Source organism: Saccopteryx leptura, chromosome 1 (assembly GCF_036850995.1).
Source record: "Saccopteryx leptura isolate mSacLep1 chromosome 1, mSacLep1_pri_phased_curated, whole genome shotgun sequence".
Classification (NCBI taxonomy): Eukaryota; Metazoa; Chordata; class Mammalia; order Chiroptera; family Emballonuridae; genus Saccopteryx; species Saccopteryx leptura.
Genome location: NC_089503.1, coordinates 240,925,318 through 240,951,146, shown reverse-complemented (window position 1 = coordinate 240,951,146; position 25,829 = coordinate 240,925,318). Strand labels below are relative to the sequence as shown.

Below are 25,829 nucleotides of genomic sequence, written 5' to 3'. Positions count from 1 at the left end.
AGCACAGGCTCATCTGGCTTGAGTGTGGGCTCATCCAGCTTGAGCGTAGGGTCGCTGGCTTGAGCGTGGAATCATAGACATGACCCCATGGTTGCTGGATTGAACCCAAAGGTTGCTGGCTTGAGCCCAAGGTCACTGGCGTGAGCAAGGGGTCACTTGCTCTGCTGCAGCCCCGTGGTCAAGGCACATATGAGAAAGCAATCAATGAACAACTAAGGAGACTATGGAGCCACAGTGAAGAATTGATGCTTCTCATCTCTCTCCCTTCATGTCTCTCTGTCTCTGTCACACACACACACACACAAAACTGAAGAGGTTGTAGGTAAGTGGGGCATGAAAGAGAACTAAAGAGAGCTGGTTAGAAAGGACTTAAAGATCCTGATATCAAGCCATGGCTGATTGGCTCATTGGTAGAGCATCGGCCCAGCATGTGGAAGTCCCGGGTTTGATTTCCAGCCCAGACACACAGGAGAAACGCCCATCTGCTTCTCCACCCTTCCACTTCTCCTTTCTCTTTCTCTCTTCCCCTTCCACAACCAAGGTTCTATTGGAGCAAAGTTGGCCCGGGTGCTGAGAATGGCTCCATGGCCTCCACCTCAGGTGCTAGAATGGCTCTGGTTGCAATGGAGCAATGCCCCAGATGGGCAGAGCATCGCCCCATAGTGGATCCCAGTGGGGCACTTGAGGGAGTCTGTTTCTCTGCCTCTCCACTTCTCACTTCAGAAAAATACAAAAAAAAAACGAGTAATATCATAAGCAGACAAGGCACCACAACAAAAAATTATAGGCCAATATCCCTGATGAACACAGATGCAAAAATTGTCAACAAAATAATAGTAAACTGGATCCAGCAATACATTAAAAAAAAAATCATATACCATGATGAAGTGGAATTTATTCTCATGGTGCAAGGTTGGTACAATATTCACAAATTAAAGTGATACACCACAAACAAATTGAGAGGTAAAACTCTAATGATCATAGCAATAAATACGGAAAAAGCATGTGACAAAACCCAATAGCCATTTATGATAAAACTCTCAGCAAAATGGGGATAGAGGGAACATACCTCAATTTAATAAAGGCCATACATATATAAACCCATACTATAGCTAATGTCATACTCAAAAGTGAAAAGCTGAGAGCTTTGTCTTAAACATCAGTAACAAGACAAAGATGTCCACTTTCAACATTTCTATTCAACATAGTATTGGAAGTCCTAGCCACAGCAATCAGACAAAAAAAGAAAAGGCATCGAGTTAGAAAGGAAGTAAAACTGTTATTACTTGTAGATTACATGATACAATATAGAAAGAACCTTGAAGATTCCACTAAAAAAATACTGGAACTAATAAATGATTCAGTAAAGTAGTAGGATACAAAATATTCAGAAATTGGTTGCCTTTTTATACACCAATAATGAATTATGAAAAAGAAATTAATAAAACAGTCCCATTTATAAGTGCATCAAAAATAATTAAATAGCCTGACCAGGCGGTGATGCAGTGGATAGAGCGTCAGACTGGGATGCAGAGGACCCAGGTTCGAGACCCAGAGGTCGCCAGCTTGGAGCGTGGGCTCATCTGGTTTGAGCAAAAGCCCACCAGCAAGGTCGCTGGCTCGAGCAAGGGGTTACTTGGTCTGCTGAAGGCCCACGGTCAAGGCACATATGAGAAAGCAATCAATAAACAACTAAGGTGTCGAAATGCGCAATGAAAAACTAATGATTGATGCTTCTCATCTCTCTTTGTTCCTGTGTGCCCTTATCTATCCCTCTCTCTGACTTACTCTCTGTCTCTGTAAAAAATAAATAAATAAATAAATAAATAAATAAATAAAATAATAATTAAATACCTAGGAATAAATTTAACCAAAGAGGTAAAAGACCTGTACTTGAAAAAGTATAAGACACCGAAGAAAGAAATTGAAGATGATACAAATAAATGGAAAGATATACCATGCTCATGGATTGGAAGAATAAACATTGTTAACAGTGTCCATACTACCCAAAGAAATCTACAGATTCAACGTAATCCCTGTCAAAATAACAATGGCATTTTTTTTCATCTTTTTTTTTTTCAGAGACAGAGAGAGAGAGTCAGAGAGAGGGATAGATAGGGACAGACAGACAGGAACGGAGCGAGATGAGAAGCATCAATCATCAGTTTTTCATTGTGACATCTTAGTTGTTCATTGATTGCTTTCTCATATGTGCCTTGACCGTAGGCCTTCAGCAGACCAAGTAACCCCTTGCTCAAGCCAGTGACCTTGGGTCCAAGCTGGTGAGCTTTGCTCAAACCAGATGAGCCCGCACTCAAGCTGGTGACCTCAGGGTCTCGAACCTGGGTCCTCCGCATCCCAGTCCGATGCTCCACCCAGTGCGCCACCGCATGGTCAGGCAATAACAATGGCATTTTTCACAGAACTAGAATAATCCAAAACTGTATATGGAACCACAAAAAACACCCTGTATAGCCAAAGCAATGTTGAAAAAGTAGGACAAAGTTTTAGGTGTCACACCACCTGATATCAAACTATACTACAAAGCCATAGTAATCAACACAATAGTACTGGCATAAAAACAGACACATAGATCAATGGAAATGAATAGAGAGCCCAGAAATAAACCCATACCTATATGGTCAATTAATCTATGACAAAGGAGGCAATAATATTCAATGGGGTAAAAACAGTCTCTTCAATACATGGTAGTGGGGAAAATTGGGAGGTACATACAAAAAAAAAATAATGAAACTACACTACTTTCTTACAGCACATACAAGAGTAAATTTAAAATGGATTAAAGACTTCAATGTAAGACCTGAAATCATAAAACTCTTAGATGAAAACACAGGCAGTAAACTTTTGGTGGGGGGGGATAGAGAAAGATGAGAAGCATCAACTCATAGTTGCAGCAGTTTAGTTACTTGTTTGTTCATTGCTTCTCATATGTGCCTTGACCGGGGGGAATGGTGAAGCCAGGCCAGCAATCTTGGGATCATGTCGATGATCCCGCACTGAAGCTGGTGACCCCGCGCTCAAGCCAGTGACCTTGAGGTTTTGGACCTGAGAACTCAGCGTCCAGGCCAACACTTGATCCACTGCATCACCACTGGTCAGGCAGACAGTAAACTCTTTGAATTGTTCTAAGCGGTGTTGTTTTTTTGGATATGTCTCCTGTGCATGGGAAACAAAAAATAAACAAATGGGACTCATCATACTTAAGAATTTTTGCACAATGAAGGAAACCATCAAGAAAACAAAAAGTCTACTGAATGGAAGAAGATATTTGCCAGATGCATCCTATAAGCGGTTAATATCCAAAATACACAAGGAACTCATACAAATTAACACCAAAAAAGCAAATAAAATGGGCAGAGGACCTGAATAGATATCTCTCCAAAGAGGACATATAGATGGCCAATAGACTTATGAAAAGTTGCTCAACATCACTATCAGAGAAGTTCATATTAAAACCATAGTGAGATATCACCTCAGACCTGGTAGAGAATGGCTATTATTAACAAATCAAAAACAGCAAGTATTGGTGAGGACGCAAAGAGAATTTGTGCACATTGGTAGGATTGTAAATTGGTGCAGCCAGTTTGGAAGTTCCTAAAAAAATTAAACATAGAACTACCAAATAAGCCAGCAATTCCACTTCTGGAGATTTGTCCAAAGAAATTCAAAACACTAGTTCAGAAACATATGTGCACCTGTATGTTCACTGGCATTATTTGTAACAGCCAAGATATGGAAGTAACCTAAGTGTCCTTTGATAGATGGATAAAGATGTGGTACATACATACAATGGAATATTAGTTGGCCATAAAAAGGAATGAATTCTTGCCAATTCTGACAACATGGTTGAACTAGAAGGTATGATCCTAAGTGAAATAAGACAAAGACAAGTACTATATGATTTCACTTTGCATATGGAATCTAAAAACAAAATAAATGAATAAACAAACTCATACAGAGAACAAATTGATGGTTGTCAGATGAGAGAGAGGTTGGGGGAATGAGTGAAATGGTGAAGGGATTAAGAATTAGTACAAATTTCCAGTTATAAAAATAGTTATGGGTTTATAAAGTACAGCATAGGGAATATAATCAATAATGAATCCTCATATATGATTTCAGCTGAGGACTAGACTTACTAGGCTGATCACTTTGTAAGTTATATAGACATTTAATCATTATGGTGTACACCTGAAACTAATATAATATTGTGTGCCACTGTACTTGAAAAAATTTTTTTAATTAAAAAGACTAAAAGTTTTCTTATCAGAAATGAGAAATCCAATTAAGGTTGAAAGTATGGACTTTTAAGGAAACCAATTAGTTTTATTTAATGACTCTGGCCAGGAACACCTGGTACCCTGAGAGAAGGCTAGAACAAGTGGAAGGCGCTTTTGCAGGGCTGGAGGTCGGCGGATAGGAGTGGTGGAGGGATGGGACAGGCGAAGAATCTCTTTCAGCATACTGTTGATCTGGCCCACCCTGGAGTGCAGGCTAAGAAATGTGAGGTGAGACCAGGAGATCAGTAGTCTATGAACAGATGTTTTTTTAAATTGGCATGTGGGGATTAGGGATTTAAAGTTATACAGAAGGTGAAGAATAAATTATTGAGAAGAAGGTAAACAGAAAGATGATTGGGAGATTTCAGAATTTAAGATTGTGGAGGTAGAATTCTGAGGGTTGATTCTGGAAAACACGTTATCTTTCAAAACATATAGGAACATCTCTCATGTGGCTTGAAAACTTCTGTTTCAGGGTATGAAGTCTTTACTACTTAAATAACAGACAAGGCTCATCAAAGCTGTGCACAGTATCCTGAAGGCTCTTTTGTACTGTGCCTTCACATGTGCTATTCCCCTTGCATGAAATGCTGTTTCTCCTCTTCTCTGCCTTGCTAACCCCTGCCTGTCTTCAAGATCTAACTCAGTGGCACTTCCTCTGCCAAGTCTCTCCAGGCGCCTGCACAGAACACTGAGCACATCCTCATGTTCATTCCCGCAGAGCTCCCTTCGGGCCACCTGTGGACTTTTACCACAAGTGTGCTGATCTGTATGTCTCTCTGTTCAGTAGACGGTAAACTCCTTGAAGTCAGAACCTATCTAATTATCTTCTTTACCTGTAGTATAGTGCAAGCACATAACAGGTGTCTAATATCTGCTTTTGTTGTTGTTGCTGTTGAATTTTAAATAAATGAATTAATCTGGTGCTTCACAAATGCTAGTGTGCACTCAGGTCACCCAGAGGTCATGTCAAAATTCAGATTTCTGGGTTAGTCTGAGAGTCTGCCTTTCTAACAAGCCCCCAGCTGATGCCAGTGCTGCTGGCTTATGGACTCGTCCCATGTACCTTTGTCCAAGTAAACGATGTTTTAAGTGTAGTCAAGTTCAGTAGGAATGTGGAAGTGGAGCAGTTATGGGGACAGAGACTTGAAAAAGCCTCAGTAAGCCTCAATATGAACACTGGAGTCCTAAAAACAATAGCACAAAGTCATGTGAGAAGAGATGTTTAAATCATGGAATGAAGCAGGAAACCATAGTGAGGAGGGTAGTTGAAAAGACTGGGATGATGTAGTTCTATGACATGAGGTTTTAGCAAAGGAGGGGTGGTGTGGTGCTGTTAGTGCTGTCTGGGGACTCGGGAGGAACTCCCTGGGGAGAGGGGGTGGTGTCAGAAGTCAGCTTTGGGGTTCACAAGAAGGGGTAGGGGCCTCCAGAGTTTATTCCTAGTAGAATGGCATTTCCAACAATGCAGATAGGAGAGTGGGGGGAGGGGAACCCCTGAAGAAATGGCACTATAATTTGACAAAGGATCACTTCCTGATCTTAAGTTTCCAGATTCAAAGTACCAAAATGCTTTTTCTTTTTTTAAACTCACAAATGACAGAAAAACTAGCACTAATAAGCATTCTGTTCTCACATATAGTCTCACAGGTCTGATAATGCTAAGGATGGCTTCAGTCAACCCAATTTCTTTTACGTGCTACTGTACAGAAGGTGCAGGAAGTACGGCTGTGCTGTTTGACACAGAGGAAAGGCAAAAAGAAAGGGACATTTGCATCCTCCCACTAATCCCCTTCCCCCACAATGAACTAATCAATATTTACAGCCTGATGTGTACTCTTGTAGCTTTTATCCATGCAAATTTATGTGCACTGAGACAGGAATTTTTCAAATTCAATAATGGTATTTTTGCATGCACATTATTCTGCAGACTGTTTTTCTCACTTAGGAATATGTCATAAACATCCCTCCAGGTCAATGGATAGAGCTCTCATTTTTTTTCTAGACATTTTTAAATAGCTGTGTATAAATATAGATGTCCCACAATTTGTTCTGCCATTCTCCCATTGATGAAAAATTGGTAATTTCCAGTTTTGGCTACTACAAACAATGTGACACAAAAAAAGTCCCATTATTACCAGTGCCTCAGTAACAGAACTCTGTGGTTTTAGCCAGCCACACGCATCACAGGTAAATTTTATATCAAAGGCATTTTTAAATGAAGCATCCCATTGGCTAGGCCTGTGCTGTCCAGTGTAGTAGCCACTGGTCGTATGTAGCTGTTTAAATTTTCTAACTTAAATCAAAAGTTCACTTCTCAGTCATATCAGCCTCACTTCAAGAGTGCAGCGGCCACGTGAGAGCAGTGGCTGCATCGTAGACAGCACAGGACAGGTGTCTCCACCCGCAGAGGAGACAGCACAGGACAGGCGTCTCCACCCGCAGAGGAGACAGCACAGGACAGGCGTCTCCACCCGCAGAGGAGACAGCACAGGACAGGCGTCTCCACCCGCAGAGGAGACAGCACAGGACAGGCGTCTCCACCCGCAGAGGAGACAGCACAGGACAGGCGTCTCCACCCGCAGAGGAGACAGCACAGGACAGGCGTCTCCACCCGCAGAGGAGACAGCACAGGACAGGCGTCTCCACCCGCAGAGGAGACTGCACAGGACAGGCGTCTCCACCCGCAGAGGAGACAGCACAGGACAGGCGTCTCCACCCGCAGAGGAGACAGCGCAGGACAGGCGTCTCCACCCGCAGAGGAGACTGCACAGGACAGGCGTCTCCACCCGCAGAGGAGACAGCGCAGGACAGGCGTCTCCACCCGCAGAGGAGACAGCACAGGACAGGCGTCTCCACCCGCAGAGGAGACAGCACAGGACAGGCGTCTCCACCCGCAGAGGAGACAGCACAGGACAGGCGTCTCCACCCGCAGAGGAGACTGCACTGCACAGCCTGAGTTAGACGCTCTAATGTCACAGCTTTAAGAAAGAAAATACTTTTCAGTGCACTAGTGTTGTAATGTGATCACATTTTAAAAGGTGACAATCTGTTTTAATTGGTTGCCTCTGTAGTTACTTCAATGAGAACCAATACCCAGATGAAGCAAAGAGAGAAGAAATCGCAAACGCTTGCAATGCTGTTATACAGAAGCCAGGTAAGGCAGCTCGGCCTTGGGTCTGTGTTTAGGACGCCAGGTCTCCTCTCCCTAAGTCCAGCAAGGAGCTCTCAGCTCCTCTGTGGAGTCATGCCTGACCCGGTCAAACCCTACTGAGGGATGGGAGGACCATACTCCACACCAGATGTGTCCACGTGGGAGTTTCCAGGGAGTGTCCCTGAGATCTTAAAACTATTTTTTAAAGACTATCACTTTAAATCTATCTTAAAAATATCAATTCCAAAATCATTTTAAATATTTAAGCAAGGTTGTTAATGAAAAGATTGAGGTAGATTTTTTTTTTTTAAGTGAAAGGAGGGGAGATAGAGAGACAGACTCCCACAAGCACCCGACTGGGATCCACCTGGCCACCCCCGTCTGGGGCCATACTCACAACTGAGTTATTTTTAGTGCCTGAGGCAGAGGGTCCACAGAGCCATTCTCAGGACTCGGGGCTGATATGCTCGAATCAATTGAGCCATGGCTGCAAGAAAGGAAGAGTGGGAGGTGAGGTGGAGAAGCAGATGGTCACCCCTCCTGTGTGCCCTGACTGGGAATCGAACCCAGGACATCCACACACCAGGTCGACACTCTACCGCTGAGCCGACCAGCCAGGGCCAAGATATTTTTTTAATTGTTGTAAATTATGTAATTCTCTATTTCTACCTGAAGAAAGAATTCTTTTCGGAGTTGACTTCTGTCTCCTTCCCATACTGGGATGGTTTCTGCTTAGCTTAGGAGAACGTAGGACAGTTCCATCCTGAAGTCCTATTCTCATGCAAGTCACCAGGGCCACTTAAACACTCACGTCTTTTCTTCTATGTGCTAAGATATTCCACATTGTACAGTTTTTGTTACCAGAAATTATTCTCAGTTAAGATGACCCAGCTGAGCTCCATTTGGCTGGTTAATTTGATTGGCTTAAAAGCTATAAATGAAAATATAAATGCTTTATAATAATTAAATAGTAATGTATTCTTCCTCAGCTGGAAGCCAGACTGCTAGCAGTCCAGAGCCTACAAATTCAGCTCCTGTAGCACCTAAACCCTTATTTCACTCAAGCAAATTCCCAGCCCTAGAACTGTAAGAACTCAAACTTTTTCTGGAGAACACGTTACCCCTAGATCAGCAAGGCTCCAACCTGTTTCCTGGTGTCTCCACCCACTGTGGATTCAAAACTGAAACAGAAAAGGACAGTGGAGGGAAGGGAGGGAAGGGAAGGTGCTGGTGGGTCCTTGCTGGTCAGCATGGTGCTATCTAGGAGAAGTCACAATGACAGCAATGACAGTGAGTCTCAAGTGCAGCCTAACAGTGCTGGGCCCCAGCAGAGCTACAGTAAGAACGGTGAGAGCAACCTTTAGTCTCCAAGAAAATGGGAACAATGTCCTCTGTCCTAAAAAAGCAGGAAACTAGTTAACATAAGGTCTTAAAGATGTAAGTAAACTTCAGCTACCTGGAAACATGCTAAAGAATAGCATGTTCATTTAGAATTATGCTAATTAAATGAAGTCTCTCTGTACTATGATGTGAACTTTAAACCCAAGCAGACTGATTTTGTGGAAGTCTTTAAGATTGTATTTAATATTGGAATACTTTAATATTATGTAGCTTTCTAAATACAAGCATTTTATGTTACTCATTGCTATTTTTGTATTTACCGTATTTCCCCATGTGTAAGACGTGCCCATGTATAAGACACACCTTAATTTGGGGGCCTGAAATTTGAAAAAAAATGTATTACATAAAGTTATCCAGCTCAAGTTCTATTCATCATAAAATTAATACAGCTCATCACTGTCAAAAAACAAACAGAAAATGCAAGTAAAAAAATCTGTAACTACTGTATAAGACATCCAGTTTTTAGACCCCAAAGTTTTCGAAAAAGGGTGCATCTTATACCTTTTTAATACAGTGTGTGAACATTTTATTAGGTGATGCAAAAAGGAAAAAACTCCCTGTATCTGTTATTCCTGCAATAAAAAGAACTTTTAAAAAAGGAAAGTATTAGTCCTTAAAACTAGTCTCGGATACAGATTATATGAATTTCATTGCATGCATTTACAGGCAAGAAACTGTCAGACCTGGAACGAGTTACCTCCCTGAAAGTATATAATTGGTTTGCCAACAGGCGGAAGGAGATCAAGAGGCGAGCCAACATCGGTAATGTACCCTAGAGGCTGCTCTCCTTCACCGCAGCGGCGGACGGACGGCGGGCTTGTTGGGAGTGACTGCAGTTTAGAACTGCAGCGCTGAGTTACCTACCCTAAATTCTAAACCTACTAAGAATTGCCCTTATGTTTTTCTTCTTTGTATTTTTAATAACCCAAAGTTAGTATTATTTAAACTCTTTGTTATATTATTTTTCCTAAAAGTCATTGTTCTTAATGTCCTGGGATCTAGAATTAGACACGGTCTCAGTTACTCCTGTGGTGCACATGAAAGGTACTTGTAAGCTCTTGAGAGAGGGAGTACGATTCGATTCGTAAGCTTCTTTGTTATTCTTGGGCTATGACTTCTACACTAAGAAACATCTGATTATTAGAATTAGAATGAAGAAATCTTATTAGAGAACATAGCAAAAGACAGAGATTTAAATAAAAGAGAAAGTTTAAATTGATGCGAATTGATGAAATCAAGGCGGGCGATTGGTTTTGAGCTTTTAAAATTATATCTCATTTATAAACTTACTCATCTTCATCGTTAGAAATCTCAAACGCTTCATAGAACCACCAGACAAGAGGTCTGTCTCATTAGTTGGTAAGTGTAGAAAGCACCTAAAAGTCAGCCATTCACACGTAGCATGCGGCAGCAGGGGCCCCAGGACCCCAGGATGGCAGAGGGCCCTTCCCTCGCCCTGCGTAGCTGATCCCACCTGTCTGCAATTCAAAAGAAACAAGACATAGGGAACTCGAATTCCTCAACACAAAAAAGTAATTCAGCGTTTAGACCATTATGATGATATAACAGAAAATTTAGGGATCTATTTGCTTTTTTCGAAGAAGCAGCAATCCTGGAGAGTCATGGGATAGATGTCCAGAGTCCAGGAGGCCACTCCAACAGTGATGACGTTGATGGAAATGACTACTCAGAGCAGGTGAGTGGCTGAGCCGAGGTTCTCGGGTGCAGAGTGGGCGGGACAATATGACAACTTAGTTCTGTGGGTGCGTTTGGAATGGGGTGGGGGAGAGGAGACGATCTAATGTTCCTCCACTGTACTCGTATGTCTAGAGTTTCATGTAATAAGAAAGGAATGTGATAAGATTCAGTTGTCCTGTTGAATTATCGCTATTCACCCACATGGATTTATTGTCATACAACAGGACACTTGGCAAGTACGCAATGGGGAGGAGGAGGAGGGAAGAAGTTCAGAGGGAGGCAGAGAAGCAGAGAAGGTAGAAGAAGAGAGGAAGATCTGACCCAAACAAGCAAGTTCCACTATTCACCACACACACACTCGATCTTTGAGAGCCACTAGGGGCTGCCGAGTAGCCGAAACCCAAGCCTTCACACGCAGTGCACAGTGGAGGCCCCGCCCTCGCACCTGCCACAGCGCGGCCCTCGTGCTGCGATGAGTGGCTCTCTCCAGAGTCTGGCACAGTGACACTCACATTCTCTCATGAATGCATGTCTTCTCGCCTCACCCTACTTAGTCTTCATCGTTCGGGGGGAAATATATTTAACTGTAGCCACTGGATGGAAAAATTCAGTAACTAAGAATGAGGGAAATTTTCCCCCACATATCTGTTCACAGATTTCATTAAAAATTTTATAGGATTTAAAATTCATTTCCATTTGGAATATGGTCTCTTCTCCTGAACCCAGAAAGGAAACTGCTGTGTAAGACTCCCTCGCCGTGCTCCTCAGCTGGCCCTGGAATATGGCCCACGGTGTTCTCCCTCTGCCTCCCACACTGCAGCCTGCTTGCCAGGCCGTGTGTGTGCGCACGCGGTTCCACACGACCCTCTCTGAAGCCCTGCGGCCAGTCCTGGACAGTGGGAATGGACCGTGGACCTGTTTCCCCAAGTGCCCTTTTTCTCTTTAGGGCTCCAAGTTGAAGCTCCACATTTTACTCAAGAGAATGTTCTATAAGTCCATCTGGAAACGTTGCTGTTATTTTCAACCTGCCAGTGTAGGCCCATCATTTCCATCTTTTTATCCAGATGCCCTAGGGCACCACATCCTCCCTCCCCCCAGGGTCTTACTCTTTCTCCAGAGCTTTTTGATACTCAGAGTTCCCCTGAAGATGTGACAGGTGGGAGACTTGCCCCTATCTGTAACACTGCTCTGGGCCTGTGCACCGCCTGCACCGCCCGGTGCTCTCAGCTCTGAGTGTGACCCTCCGGCTGTGTCGGGGAGAGCCTCACCGCAGGGGAGCTGCCTTACACCTGTTCTACATCCTGTCCTGTTGTAATTGAGATTTTTTTAAAACAAAAATGTGTTTTTCTCTGTAAGATGTTGGTGTCTGTTTAGCTTTTTGTCTAGTCTTCTCAGTTCAGTAGAGAGAGATACCATGGATTCTAATAACCTACAGTGTTTGTAAGAGTCCCAGTGCAGAGTCCGATAGTCTGGCCTTCAATGACTAGCGATCTATTTTTCACAAAACTGTAATGAGCCAGGTTTGTTGATCATCACCAGCAACTTCCTGAAAGAAGGAATACAGTCCTGAGCAAGAGAAAATATTTTTGTGCTTATTTGTTGAATCATAAAACTGTAAACCGGAAGTCTCTGAATCTATATCCATTCAGTGTCTACATAAATAGATTTCACCTCCACGCTACCACAAGCCCCTCCCCCACTGTGCCCTCCCCCAGATGTTCTGCCTCCTGTGCCCCCAGCATGCCTTTCTATGAGCTAGAGAATTTTACCAGTCCACTAATAACACTTGTTTCTTATTTCTGCACATCTAGGATGACAGCACTAGCCATAGTGACCACCAAGACCCCATCTCATTAGCTGTGGAAATGGCAGCAGTCAACCACACTATCTTGGCATTGGCCCGACAAGGAGCCAACGAAATCAAGACAGAGGCCCTGGATGACGACTGATCAGGGAGGGGTGAACACAGAAGTTAACTTAGTTTAGACGTAGCACCTTAGCAGACTTTCCTCGGTCCTTAACACGTGTTCTTACAGTATAACTTGCAGTTTCTTGTATGTCAGTTAGCCGTTAGGGTCTTCTTGTTCTGTGAAGATGGCATGGTGCCCTCAGCCTTTGCATATACTTACTCTCTCAGTATTAACTCCCAGTAAATAATAAGCAAGCAACCAACCAACCAAACCTCCCTCTCCCAGCCCCCGAGGCTTGAAAACCTTGCTGCTCTGTCTTAGCATTCCAAGAAAGTGCTTCCAGGTATTTATTGATAGATAGACCTCAGTTCTCAGATGTTAGCTCTGTGTAAAACCTTGGGCACCTTTAGATTCCTTAACACTCGTCTGTACCCCTTCTTTCCTCGAGACTGACAGGATGCAAGCTGAGGTAGTGCGGCCAGGACTGACAGACACTGCGTGGGGAGTGTCCGCAGACTAAAAGGGACACTGGAACCCCCACCTCGGAGAGGGGAGAATTGATTTCCAGCTGCAATAAGCCGTGCCTCATAATAGTCACACTGTGGCTAGATTCTACTTCTTTGGGTGCTGTGCTAAGAGTGTCAATGGGAAAACTTGATCTCAGATTGTGGTTGATGTTAACATGCCTGACACAGACATCCATTCCTCTCATCAGCTGTGTAACTTAGTAGATAAAATACTGCCTTCCACCTTTGGGACCATGATCAAAACAAAAAAGACAAAAATAGAAGTCATTAAAAAAATAACCCAGCTTGAGAGGCATTGGAAAAATCATGAGCTGAATGTATGATGGACACTGAGTCCAGTTCTCAGAACCACTGTACGTTAGAAGTAGCTCCAGTGTGCGCCTACCTGGAGGAGCGCTGGAGGTCATCCTGGAAGTGCTTTGCCTCCTATCTGCTCCCTTTCCCTGCTGCCAAAACAGGTCTTTCAAGGATGAAGCTAAGGTGAAAAGTGAGTGGATGAGCTTTCAGTCTTGTATCCATTAACTGAAGCCCCCCAATGTCAGAGGTTGGTAGAGAACTTTGTAGGGGGATTTGCTGACTGGCTGTCACAAATGCAAACACTTTCTAAATGGGTGCAGAGAAAACGGGACGTCTGCCACATGAGGGGTGGGTCTGTGAGGTGGGACCAGACGGACTGCTTTGGTGTTCTCTTTAGCCTTGTAGAGGTGTGAAAAGCTGTGTTGCTAAGGCAATTTATTTAATAATTGGAAGCCATATTGATAATGGATGTGGTAATGTTTGTAAAGTTTAATCTACTTTAAGCAGCAGTAACTAATGGAATTTTTTTCCTTGGTCACATATGTAGCACTTTTGTTACTTTTTAGAGATATTTATATTTGATAAATCTTTTTTTCATTTTGAGAACTCAAAATACCAAACAGTGAACTTGCGTTATAAAGTCACCCTGTGATCACCTTGTCATCTGGTAGCAAAATGATGAAGTATTCATGCATCAAAGAAAATTACATCAGCTGGCCTTGTATGAACACAGTCTCGGCATCCCGATTACTGCCACATTGTCACAGTGTGTCAGCACAGGGTGTGCCTGCCTCATCCCATCTCTCCTGTCTGTGTACAGCGAAACCTTGTTTACAGGGGACTCGGGGGGCTGGCTGTTAAGCAGGGCTTTGGTCTTTTGTCCGTACCTGGAAACGATTTCTAAGATAGAAAGAAGGTGCCATTTCCTTACCTCCTCCCCCATCAAATGTAGTCAACTTAAAACCACTGAGAGTGAGACTTCCTGACCTTCCTTTTTCTTTCTCGTTAGTGAGATACTGCATAGCCACCAGTTCTTAGCTGGTCTGAGTCCACTGAAGGCACATGCTGATGAGACCAGCTCTGTGTCTGCTAACCCTGCTCATGTGCTAAGTCCTGCTCATGTCGGTGTGAGGAAGCCTTTGAGGGACATGAAAATGCCACTTTGTTTGGGTCTGTGACTTTAAAGAGCTATCGGCAGGGTCTGGCCTCCTGTTACCCATGGATCTGGGTTGGGGGGGGGGGGTGTATATAGTTTTTCATCTTCCAAGAATTGAAGTAGAACGGAGTAACCTTTTCTGTTTTACTGTATTACTTGAACCAACCAATTCAAGAGTAGCATTTGTTATTCTCAGGAATGATCCACCTGCTCATTTTCTTTCCTGGTGTGTTTGACTTTATTTCAATTAGGAGATTGTGTTATCTTTCTGTCCTTTTATATTACTTAGAAGAAATATAACATTGTATCTTTCCATTTCAGTGGAATTTTGTGGGCTTATTCTAGGCTGAATCAGAAGGAGAAGGAGAGAGAAAAATACACTGTCTGACAAGCCACATCCATGATTTATTATTGTAAGGCGATCATTATAATTGATAGCTTCTTTATGATGGGATTGCTAGTATCATTTGTTCTTGCTGGTCTTTTTAAAGAAACGAACTCAAACTATTGAGACAGCTGCAGTTTCTAAAGAACCACAGTTGATTGCCAGAGGAGAGCTAAAAGGTTTAATTGTTTTAAGACCTTTAAGGAAGGAGCAAGGGGAGAGACAGAGAATAAAGAGTGAATGACCGTGAAGGCAGTCCCAGACCCTATCTGGCAGTCTGGGGAAAGGGACAGGGTGTGTCTGCTGCAGGGAGAGCATCTATCGGTGTTAGCAGGAGCCAGAGGAGGAGGGGATCTTGCACCCAGAATTCTTTCATTAAAGAAGACTGCTGGCTTGATTTTAAGACTCACTGCCTTACATACAACTTTTGCTTTTTCACCAAGAGTAAAACATCTAGTTCTTTGGGGCCTACACTTAAATCTGCCATGGTTTTTTGTTTGCTACCAAGTTCAGTTCCACTGTCTCGTCCAGGTTACTGTAGTTATTATAAAGGCATATGGTGTTGCCACTAATTTGTAGTATCTTTGTTAGTAATTTTTTTTCTTAAGCTTTGTTAGGTTTGCGAGGTGATATTAAAATAGAAACTCTAAACTAGTCTCTTACTGAAGGGGAAGTAGCTGGGCTCTTAACCCGACGCTGTGCTCTTCGGCTGTTCCTGCCTCTTCTCTCTCAGTTTGTGATGAACTTCCTTCCGGGGTTGCTGCTTCCTGGGTGAGGGAGACTAACGGGGGGGGGGGGGGGGCTTGCCAGCAGTTCATGTAACTGGCTTTTTTTTTTTGTAAGACTTCATTAAATTACTAATAGGGTCACATGGGTACTCTTCCTTCCTACCCTTCTTAAACACAGCCTTACAAAGGGACCTTCTAAAGATGGACCATCTAATAAAATGTCTGCCTATCGAAGACTCGAACCCTCGATGGAGGCCAGAGCACTCTTCTACCCGAGCCCTTCCACAGCCAGCGAGCGCCAGACAGACATGCTGGCTGTTACAGCAGTCGGAGTGCTGGCATGCCCCTAAGGCAATTTGCTTTACAATCTCTCCTTTAAGGGGGGTGGGTCAGTGTGGTTGCCTTCTACCTCCTTGGGGAATCTGCACACTGCCCACGCTGTCACTGGGCGGGACAGCCCTGCCCCTACATTTCCAAACAGGAAGACCCCTTCAGGGCACCTGTTACTTCAGCTCAGTGAAGGTACCACCTAAAAAGATGAATGAGGAAGAAGCGCATAAACACTGAACACAGACCCCTACTCCAGTTCCCGGGTTCTGACGGCGGCTGTCCAGTCAGCAGCAGCTCTGTGGGGCCAGATTTCCAGATAATTTTTACCTCGAAGGAACTAGTTGAGTTCACAAATACAGTTGTTCCTTTCTCCCTGTGTGGCCTTTGTCTCTGTAACCTTCCCTTCTGGATTCTACTGTCAGGTACCAAGTGTAGGGAGACTTGCTTGTTTCATCAGAAACCTCGGCCCCACCCTCTCCGTCTGTGAACAGCTCCCCCGTTTCCCTCTGGGCCCTGGCACGAAGGCCTTGTCTGGAGCTGGCTTCTTGGCTGCAGTTTATTCCCACAGCATGGCCCTCTCTGCACACAAACACACCTTCCTGTCTTGCAGCCCAATGTTTTGACCACCTACATATTCCACTGACCAGCTAGCTACATTTTCTCTGCCCATAACAGTGGAAATAGTCCCTTATTCATAAGTGATCTCCTAACCTGTCCTCAAAATGTGAACTTCGTCCTTACTCTCTTTGGTCTTAAGAAGGGTTTGGTTAGAAGCAGTCTTCCCCTTTAACTCATGACTCCGCCTTTTTTTGTTGTTCAGAGAACCACCAGAGTATTCTTCCCCAATGAGCCTCCACAGATTGTTAGGCAATAATTTTTCTTGTTGATGACCCTGTGGTCAGCAGCACTCTGCAACTAGTCCTAACCCTCAGCATTGTGGGTTGGTTTTCTGTGTTATCTCTGTCTGTGATTTCAATCTTATGTCAGCGTGATGATGGGTTTTGTCATTTTGTTGTGATTATTAGTGATGTTTTACTACTGCATTCATTGGGGCTATACTGAGACCAGCCAAGTCCGTTGATAGCTTTACTGAGCCGGATTTGTTTGTCAGGATTTCCCGAGTGAAAGGTGGGCACATTGCCCACCTCCTGCTGGTGATATCTTTGTGGAGTGGGGGTGGGGGTGCTTTGGGACTGAGGCGGGGTGGGAATTACCATATAATACATTCCTTTTTGTATGCTCTCTAAATAGCAAGGATGCGTTCTCAGGACTTGGGGATCTTTTGTCAGCCATAGTGAATTTGGCAAACTGAGCTGCATGCCCTGAAAACCCTCTTACTGTTTTCTTCAATTTCCATGTCTAATTTTCTTGACCTAGTGATAGCTAAGTTATCCATTTGAAAGGCACTGCACCAGAATGAGAACAGAAGGTTTTTGGGGTCTCTGATGGTGGCATGCTGACAGGCAGAGACCCTTTCTTTTCTGTACTGTGGTCTCCTTTTCAAGAGACGGCTGCTCCAAAAAGGAGGGATGTCCTCACCGCTCTGAGCTGCCATACTGAGGTGGTGAGGAGGGCCTGTCACTACATCACGTCTCAGAGTCCTTTGCCCAATACAGAAACTCCTCTCACAGACACGTTATGTTCGGAGAAGCTGTTTTTAACCCTTGACACCTGAAAGGGACACGCCACTGCTCTCGCTGTCTTAGAGGGCCGACGGTGGACTCACTCATCTCTGAGGCACAACTTTGTTCATGTCTGTGGACATTGAAAAGCTAGTTTATAAATTGAGAAGTTTCCATTCTTAGCATCCTTCTTTCTTGGTGGAGATGAGAAATAGCAGCAAACAGAAAGCTAATGATCTGGGAAACCCAGTTTCTGCAGCACTGGGGTGCTGTTGTAACCCAGACAGAAGAACCAGCCGGGAAGAGAGGCGGAGTTTCGCCGCCCTGCGGATCTCCCTTCTCCTCCCAGCCCTGGAGCCCGAGGGTGTCAGGAGGCCTTGGATTATAGCCGTGCATGTCCCTGAACTCCTTTTTTTGTCATTATTCTCTGACACTTGGGACCAGGCAGTGAGCAGAACTAGATCCATTCAGGTGAAAGCTCACTGGCATTTTTATGCCCTGACAGCTCACCACACCTGTCACAGCATCACCTCGTGAGCCTTCCGTGCTCTCAGGGAGCTGGCTCCTTCTGCGGGGGCTTGGCCTTCCTCTCCCAATGTCCCTTTTACTCAGCAGGTTTTCAGTTCAGTTTGCCCCAGTGCTGTCCCCCCGTTGGTGGTGTCTGAGCCTCGCAGGGCCACCACACGCCGACCGGGCAGGGCGTGTGCACACGACCCGGCTCTCACTTCAGGCATCCCAGGATGCTGGCTGCATTTTCAGCTTCTCTCTTTAAAATAAAAGTGGCTCCATACAGCCATAATTAACTCTCGGATGCACATTGCTGTGCTGTGATCAAGTGAAGGTTGCCTGAATCCTTTCAAATTGTAACCATGGTAATTGAGGGGGTGGCATAGAATAAGTATATAAAAAATCTAATGACAATTGTTCTGAATGACTGAGTGTCCTCCTGACATGTAATTAGCTGTTTTAGCAAGATGTAGATTGGCATGGTCATAATTAAAAGGATTTCTGTCCTTTATGTGACTAGAAATGGCAGCTCTCCCATTCCCTGTTCCCTTTTAGCACGAATGCTCCCAGGAACATTGGGAACAGCAGCTCAGTAAACCAAAATAATGGCATGGTGTCTGTGTCCTCTCCTAAGTGGCAGAGGAGGATTTGGAGTTATTTCAGCTCCAAAATGGAAGCCTTTGATTATGGCTCCCTACTTGACTTCTAAAGTGTTTGAAGCCTCTCTCACACACCGCTTCACATTTGGCAGAAATTATAGTCAGAATCCCAAACTGAGTCAGCCACGGACAGACCTCCTGGTTCCTCTGTCCAGCTTGCTAACCAGCTTATGTATTGCGTTGGCTGGACTTGAGGCCATTTGCTGCTTAACAAGTCCCTTAGAAGTTTACATGTTTCCTTGGTTACGTGACATTTGCATTGCCTTCACTATCTGAAAGTATTTATCAAGTAGGTGCTCACATGTGAGTTAAATAGGGTTTTCCTCATGGATCATAGGACACAAACATACATAAGCACACGTGAGCTCTAAACCGCTGCGAGGTGGAAACAGAGCCCAGACGTTTATGTCTGAATGTTACGGAGAAGGATGCGCAAGGCCCACCCGGCCTTCTCACACCCTGTCACAGACAAGTGCGGCGCTGTGGTCAGCAGGCCTGTCTGCCCAGCACAGGCCCAGGCCTGTGTCTCCCTCCCAATTGCTTCCCTCCTCTTCCCTCCACTCTAGTGTCCAGCACTGTGTGTGGTCTCGGCCACGCCCAGGCCCCCGCCCAGTAGGCCCACTGTTCTCACCCTGGGGCTTGTCCTCTAGCCTTTCTCTGGAACAGCTGCGTTTGGGCTCTCCCCTCAGGTGCGTGGTCAGGCGTGTCTGCACAAGCATGCACGAGCTGGTGAGGCCTGGACGCCCTGGGGCCGGTTAGGAGGCACCAAAGCAAATACAGCTCCTGCTTTTGTTCATAGTTTCCTGCTCATCTTCATACGGCTCCTCCGCTGTGCACATACCGGAAGGAACCCTAACCCAGATGCTAGCTAAACTCCAGTGTATGAACATGCTGAGGTAGGCTGCTCCCCCAACCCCCAAACACACAGAATTGGAAAAAGGTTCTGCCTTGGAGTTTTCAAAACTGTTCCCCTCGAAGTACTATAGTCCAATGTCCAGTTCGGTCAGACCAGGAACAGTAATGCCATGAAAGGTTGTTACTGCTTCTCTTCCTGTGAGATCTGAAAGCACCTGCCAGCCCCCCCGCCCCACACAGCACATGCGAAGTCATGAAAATTTTGCAGGGGGCTCCCATCCGTCTTCTGACAGTTGGGAAGAGTATGGATTTATGACCCCAAAGAGTACCCCATCCATTTTCTCAGTTGCCCAGCTGCTAAAAGACAACTCTCCATCAGAACTGAAAACCTATCTGAAGAGCAGTTCTGAGACGACTAGCCGATGGCGGCAGTGCTGAGACATGCTCGGACAGCAGCAGAACGTTCTGACACTCTGCTCACATTCAGAGAAAACAGAATTATCATTGCAGTTAAAACCTCTTAACACAATCTATTTTAGGGATCAGAGTACTAACTGTGCTGCCTAATGAGTGCTACTTAGGAAGAACAAGTTGGGAAGACATTTCCCTTCCCAGATGTCTCAGGCCACTTCCGTCATTCAGAGCGCCCTGCCCAGAGTCCTTTACCATCAGCATCCCTCACTAAAAGAGAAAAAAATAAATGAAACCATCTCACCAAAATTAGTGAAAATATAGGTAGTGCTTACCCAGGAAATATGTATTTTTAGGAGAAAAGACAGTAAACTGTTCTTACAAGAAACTAAAGAGGCTGTCATGTTAGATCATAATGCTACACAAGGCAAACATGCAGACCTCCCAGAAAATCTGAGCTCCCAGTACAGCCTGACATTGAGCACGTACGTCGTGGGCGCCGTGCGCCGTGAGGGAGCTGCTACTGCCTCGCTGATTCTGGAAGAGGCACAGGCCCTGAGCCGACGCACCGCCCTCATGGTTTCTTCCAGCAGGAGGATGTTAACGGAGGAGACTGCAGTCTGCCCGGCGCTGCTCGGAGGGAAACCACCGCATTTTACCCATTTCACTTTGTGGGATGGTGCTGGATGCACCCCACCAGCACACTGCCGTCACCCTCTGTGCTCGATTCCCTCTGACACCAGTGTCACCAGGACAATCTAAACACTGATCACCCCTCCCCTGGCCTTTGTCCTCAGTGAGGGCCACAGGAGCACAGCGAGCCTCTCGTGCAGGGCGTGCACTCTCCTGGGGAGAAAGGCTTCACAGTCTGAGCTCTGGGGGTGGGATTCCCTGGCGCTGGTGTGGGTTCTGGTTAGTTGAGGCAGAGAACATTGCAGGATCTGCTTCCTGTTTTCTTTCTGTTCAGCCTCTCTAGCGTGTTCTCAGTACCTGTCACCTTCAGGCATCCTGCTAGTTTCACAATGTTTGGCAAAAGCCATTCCAGCTCATTCTGCTGTCCCTCCCGTCACAGTCAGGAGAGGCAGTGTGGCTGGGCCAGTACTTGTGGAGGCTGGAGGCCCTAGAATGTCTATTTTGTCTCTGAGTCTGCCCTGCTCTGGGCTCCCTGGGGCTGCTCAGGAGTCGCTGTGGCCAGAAGCAGCAGGTACATGGAGAGATTCAGGTTTGGGCTCAAAATAGCCACATGCAGCAAAGGGGTTCGTTTGGTGGCACGGTGACTGTTTAGGGACATGGGAGTCCAAGCAGACCAGAGACTTGACTAAAATTTCATGGTCACCCCACTCTCTCTCTCAAAAATGAGTGGTTCTGCTCTGCCCTGGGCATCCATGAAACCCGAGAGAGTGAGTACCACCCCAGGAGCAAGGCCCCATTTGGAGTGACCCTGTGAGTGGCCTACCAGCTCAGCTGACTGGTACTGGTAGTCCCTATAATTAGGCATCTTGTTTCATTTGCTAACTAACAGGTTTCTACTTAACTTTCCTCACCAGGAAAACCTACCCTGTTATTACTCTTAGGGGAAGAAGGTATCTGTGCCTCCCATTTAGTACTGGTCCATACTTGGCACCCCTGGTGGCGTGTGGGATGGAGACACTAACCCGTCCCTCAGAAGGGACACGTGGCCCTCACCAGCCAATACACACCCAGGGACGGTCACAAAACCATGCTTCCCTGAGGGCTCTTTCAGCTTCCTGTCACTTCCAGGTCAGGTTTCAATCTTGGTCTCATTTTCTGACTTCCTGCGAGCACAGAACCCTCTCCATTCTGTTCGCTTTACTGGAACTAAGAGCCCAGCATAAACTTGCAAGGGTCATTTTTCCACTTCATCATTCACTGAAGCTATTAAACTGGAAACAAAACGACATTAGTGCTGTATTAATGTAAACAGCAGCCACTCTAGTGATATTACATTGAACTCTTGTTTTTATGCCAGATTCGTGGTGGGGTGGGCAGCACATACATTAGAGCGGATTGAACGAGGGTGAGAGCTCAGCTGTGGGCTCCTTTCGAGAGTGTTGGTTGTTGGCCTTGAAAACCGCATCTCAGTCCGTTTGTGTCAGTGAACCCGTGACGATGCAGCTCTGGTCACGGGCACTGCGAAACCAAAGCCAAAGTTGCTGGGGGCGGCAGGGGAGCTGCTCTTCCCAGTGCTTCCCTACTGATCGCTGGTTTTGTCAGAACACTCCTCTCGAAGGCCTCTTCTTTTCCTAGTAATCTTTCTCATCCTGAGAACAGAAAGCAAGTCTGTGCAGCCCGCATGTCACCCTCAGCCCTGTGGCCGTGTGTCTAGAGCAGGCGCCAGCCTTCCCTCCCCTGACCCCCCCCCCCCCCCGTGTCCTGACTCACCCGGGCCACAAGGTGGGCCGCTGTCTCTGCCAGAACACGCCAAGAGCATCCTAGCTGCCTCCCCTGGAAGAGCCCACAGCCTTCTCTGACCCCCCGCGGGCTCCCTGCTTCCACGGCCATGCCCCTGGGTGTGCAGTACCTCCCAAGGGTCAATTTCTATTTATGTTAAGTGCCTAAGCAAGTTACAGACCTCTGGAACCTGCCAGAGTTGCGGTGCCCTGTCCCCTTCCCCTCCCCACCCTGCACTTAGCCCTCAGGGGAGGGCAGGGGCGCCCCCATGCCAGTCCCAGTGTTCTGCAGGCAGAGCAAGGGCAGGCACGGCGTCACTACCCCGCAGGGCTGGCTCTGTCGCTCTCCCCTGGGCTTCTCTTTTAGGGGTGTTTCTGTTGATAGAGTTGTGGTCTTGGTCAGAGTGTAAAAGCCTGCTTAGTGAGTCCCTAGCTACTGAGTGAGGAAGGAGGAGCAGCTGCCAGCGCACCCAGGTCCCGCAGGGCAGAGTCAGTGTCGGCAGTTGGAACACAGTGATGCGCTTGCCGCTGTCAGCGCCCAGAGCCCTGGTCACCGCCCTGTCTCCTCTCTCCCTGGGTTTGTGGTGTAGGCTGTCTGCTCACAAGGGCTCAAAAGGCCGTCACCAGCAGGGGTGAAGCAAGATCAGAAGTGCGTCTTTGAAAATGAGTGTGAGATTGTTTGCTTCATTTTTAAAGTAATTTTAGTCTGACCTAAACCCAGGGCCTTTATTCCGTGGTGGACACACTTAACGATGGTTCATGACTGCTCGCTGTTCACATCACGGCACCAGGCAACGCTCAGATCGCTCGGTGCGTTAGAAGGTTTTGGAAAAGGAACAATCCATAGCCAAGCACTTTATTTTCATTAATAACCCAGCATTTTTGTTCAGACAATGTAATAACCCAAACGCTGGGTGTTCATGTTGAACACGGGGGGGGGGGGGGGGGGGGGGGCGTTCGCCAGAGGAAGTCTCAGAGTGGGGTAGAGCAGGGAGGCGGGCTGATCAGATAGGGAGGTTGCCGTGGTGATCATGGAAGTTGGTTTTTCTGGAGTGTCAGCGACCTGGACTCAGCTGTCACTGTCACTCAGTTCAGATGCTGTTTCTACAGGTTCTACCGAGTGCTCGTGGATTGCCAGGCTGTCACTGAGCAGGAATGCAGGGAGTGCGGCGCTGCAGAAACTCGGGCAGGGCAGGTAGCGGCAGGGAGAGAGGCCCGGTTTCTGTTTTCTTACCTGGACTTGAACTCTCCGCGAGCCCAGTGCTGGGGAGTGCTTCCACTGCGGACGGTGTGCAGCTCTTACTGGCACTGCAGGGGCAGCTAGCTGGCACAGCAAGTTAGCAGACAGCGAGCTTGACTGTCGCAATCTGATCAGACACCACGGACCAGATGCCTTGGGGCCGCCCGAGAGTCTGTAGCATCCGCCAGATACCGAGTACCGAGGGGCGAGCGCTCCCGCCCCGGCCCCGGCCGCCGTGTATCCTAGTCTTCGTGTTTCTCTCTGGTGTCTGCTTGTCCCCACCTGTGCACCATGTGTCCCTGAGGGGAGTTGCACCTGTGTCTGAGTCTGCTGTAAGGTGTTCAGTCTACCTCAAGGGGTCATCATGGTCACCTCTGTCCCCTAGCAGTCCTCCCAGCGTCACCACACACACTGGAATGTACACGCGCCCCGGCCCTGCCTCCCGTCCGGAACCGCCCAACCCCGTCTTCCCTGTGATCACCACAAACTCCTAGTGCAAATTGGATGCTGCTTTAAATGTGAAAACAATTGTTCAAAAGCTATAAAACCTGAATGAAAGCTAAAGCTGAATTTATAAGCCTTGTTGCATATGAGCCAAAAGTGCAAAAAGCTCTATATAATGACTAACCTGCCACTCATATAAATATAAATATATATAAATATATTAAAATCAGACTGTTCTACAAAATTGTGTATTTGTATTTTTGTGTACGTACAATTTTCTGCTAAGCAGAAGGAGGATGTAGTATAGGAAGCTGTGAGAAGAGATTTGGTTTAATCCTATTTCTTTGTTACTTATTTTTGTTAACATCAGATGCCTGTCTTCGTCTCTGTGTGTACAACACTGTTTGGAAAGCTGCAGTATCGCTCTTCCTTAGGTCCAGAGTCTATAAGAGAACGAAACCAGGTGTTTAGAGGGTCATCCAGGCCACCCGGCTCGGAGAGCGGACAGAGCTCGGCCCTGCACTGCCCAGGAGCCGCCCAAGGTCCTGAGACAGGACCCAGGAGGGCAGGCCTCTGGGAAGCAACATCCCGCTTATAGAAATCAGCTTCCAAAACAAGTGATTGTCAGATTTCTCTGCCGGAGACTCTCCACCGGGCTCACTGGGAGGGGACGCAAGGCCTCCCTGAACGGAGGCCCGGCCCTCTTTATCTCTGGGCCATAGGTTTGCCCAGAAAGCAGAGGAGGCTCTGCCTGGCTGCAGTGCCCACTTACCGGCCATCCGGGGCTCCCTGTCCCTGAGTAGTTGCTGCCTTTTTCAGAACAAGTTAACCAAAATGCCTCCGCTTGGCTGCGTGGCTGGCGCTGCACCACCCAGCCCTCCAGCAGCCTGTTCCCTGAGTGTCTCAGAACCCGCCTTCCCGGTGCTAACACACGGGGTGGGGGGTGGGGGTGCAGTGGCTGCTGGTGACAGGCAGAAGCCGCCAGCTGAGGGGCCAGGCTGGAAGACAAGCTCCGTGTGCCTAGCGGCCCTGGGCCCGACCCCCTGCTGCCCACCCACCTCTCAGCTCCACCACCGTTCCTCTTGACGTGAACCTTCTCTAGGGAGAGCGATACTGCATCTTCATCCGAGGGACTCATATTTATAACAGTGTGTAATGGCTGTAGCAAAAAGCCCTTGTTTCTAGATGTAAATGGTCAAAGAAACAAGTGCCCTATTGTATTGATTAAAATAGTTCCAATGAGTCCTGTATCATTGTATCTCCTATTCTGGATTAGTGCCTTTTGGACAGTAGACTGTTCTGTAATTAAAATGTAGTATATACTGCTTTTTTGTACAGTTTTGTTTTAATAAAACTTTTTTTTAATTTGTGTTTATTTTAGTATTGTACCTATTAGAGAATAAAACGTATAACTGAACAAAGACTGGCTGGGATTTCTTTGGGAAGAACAAGCACTTGGGAAGTGCCCAGTAAAAATGTTGGTGGTGGTGGTGGGGTGCTTCTGTTTTGCACATCAGTCTCTTGTGCTTTAAAAAAGGATTGGTGCCCCCTAAGACCCAAGGACATGTGAAAGGGCTAAGGTGACAAACATGACCTGTTGAAGGAATGCAGGCGCTCAGAGCTCCTGAATCCATCTGCCTCTGCCTCCAGCCCGGCCCAGAGCCCAGTGCCCACGCTCGGCCACTACAGGGTCCCAGTGGCTTCTCCACTGTCCGCTGGTTGTGCTGAGCAGTGAGGGCACACATCGTCTGCCCACTGCCGCCTGGGCCTGAGCACCTCGTTTTTCCTATAGC

General features: G+C 46.4%; 1 protein-coding gene across 10 annotated transcripts in view; it reads left to right on the top strand.

Annotated features, from left to right (window-relative positions):
- HMBOX1 (homeobox containing 1) overlaps window positions 1-25,448 on the top strand; it is a 250,723-nt gene extending 225,275 nt beyond the window's left edge. The window contains exons 8-12 of one of the 10 annotated variants that reach the window (XM_066388290.1): window positions 7,376-7,458; window positions 9,523-9,618; window positions 10,464-10,552; window positions 10,779-10,850; window positions 12,366-21,282. In XM_066388290.1, the coding sequence (XP_066244387.1) occupies window positions 7,376-7,458; window positions 9,523-9,618; window positions 10,464-10,552; window positions 10,779-10,850; window positions 12,366-12,503 (478 nt within the window). In that variant the 3' untranslated portion in view covers window positions 12,504-21,282. The other 9 variants (XM_066388280.1, XM_066388270.1, XM_066388326.1 and 6 more) reach the window with 9 other exon arrangements.
- Window positions 25,449-25,829: the final 381 nt, after the last annotated feature.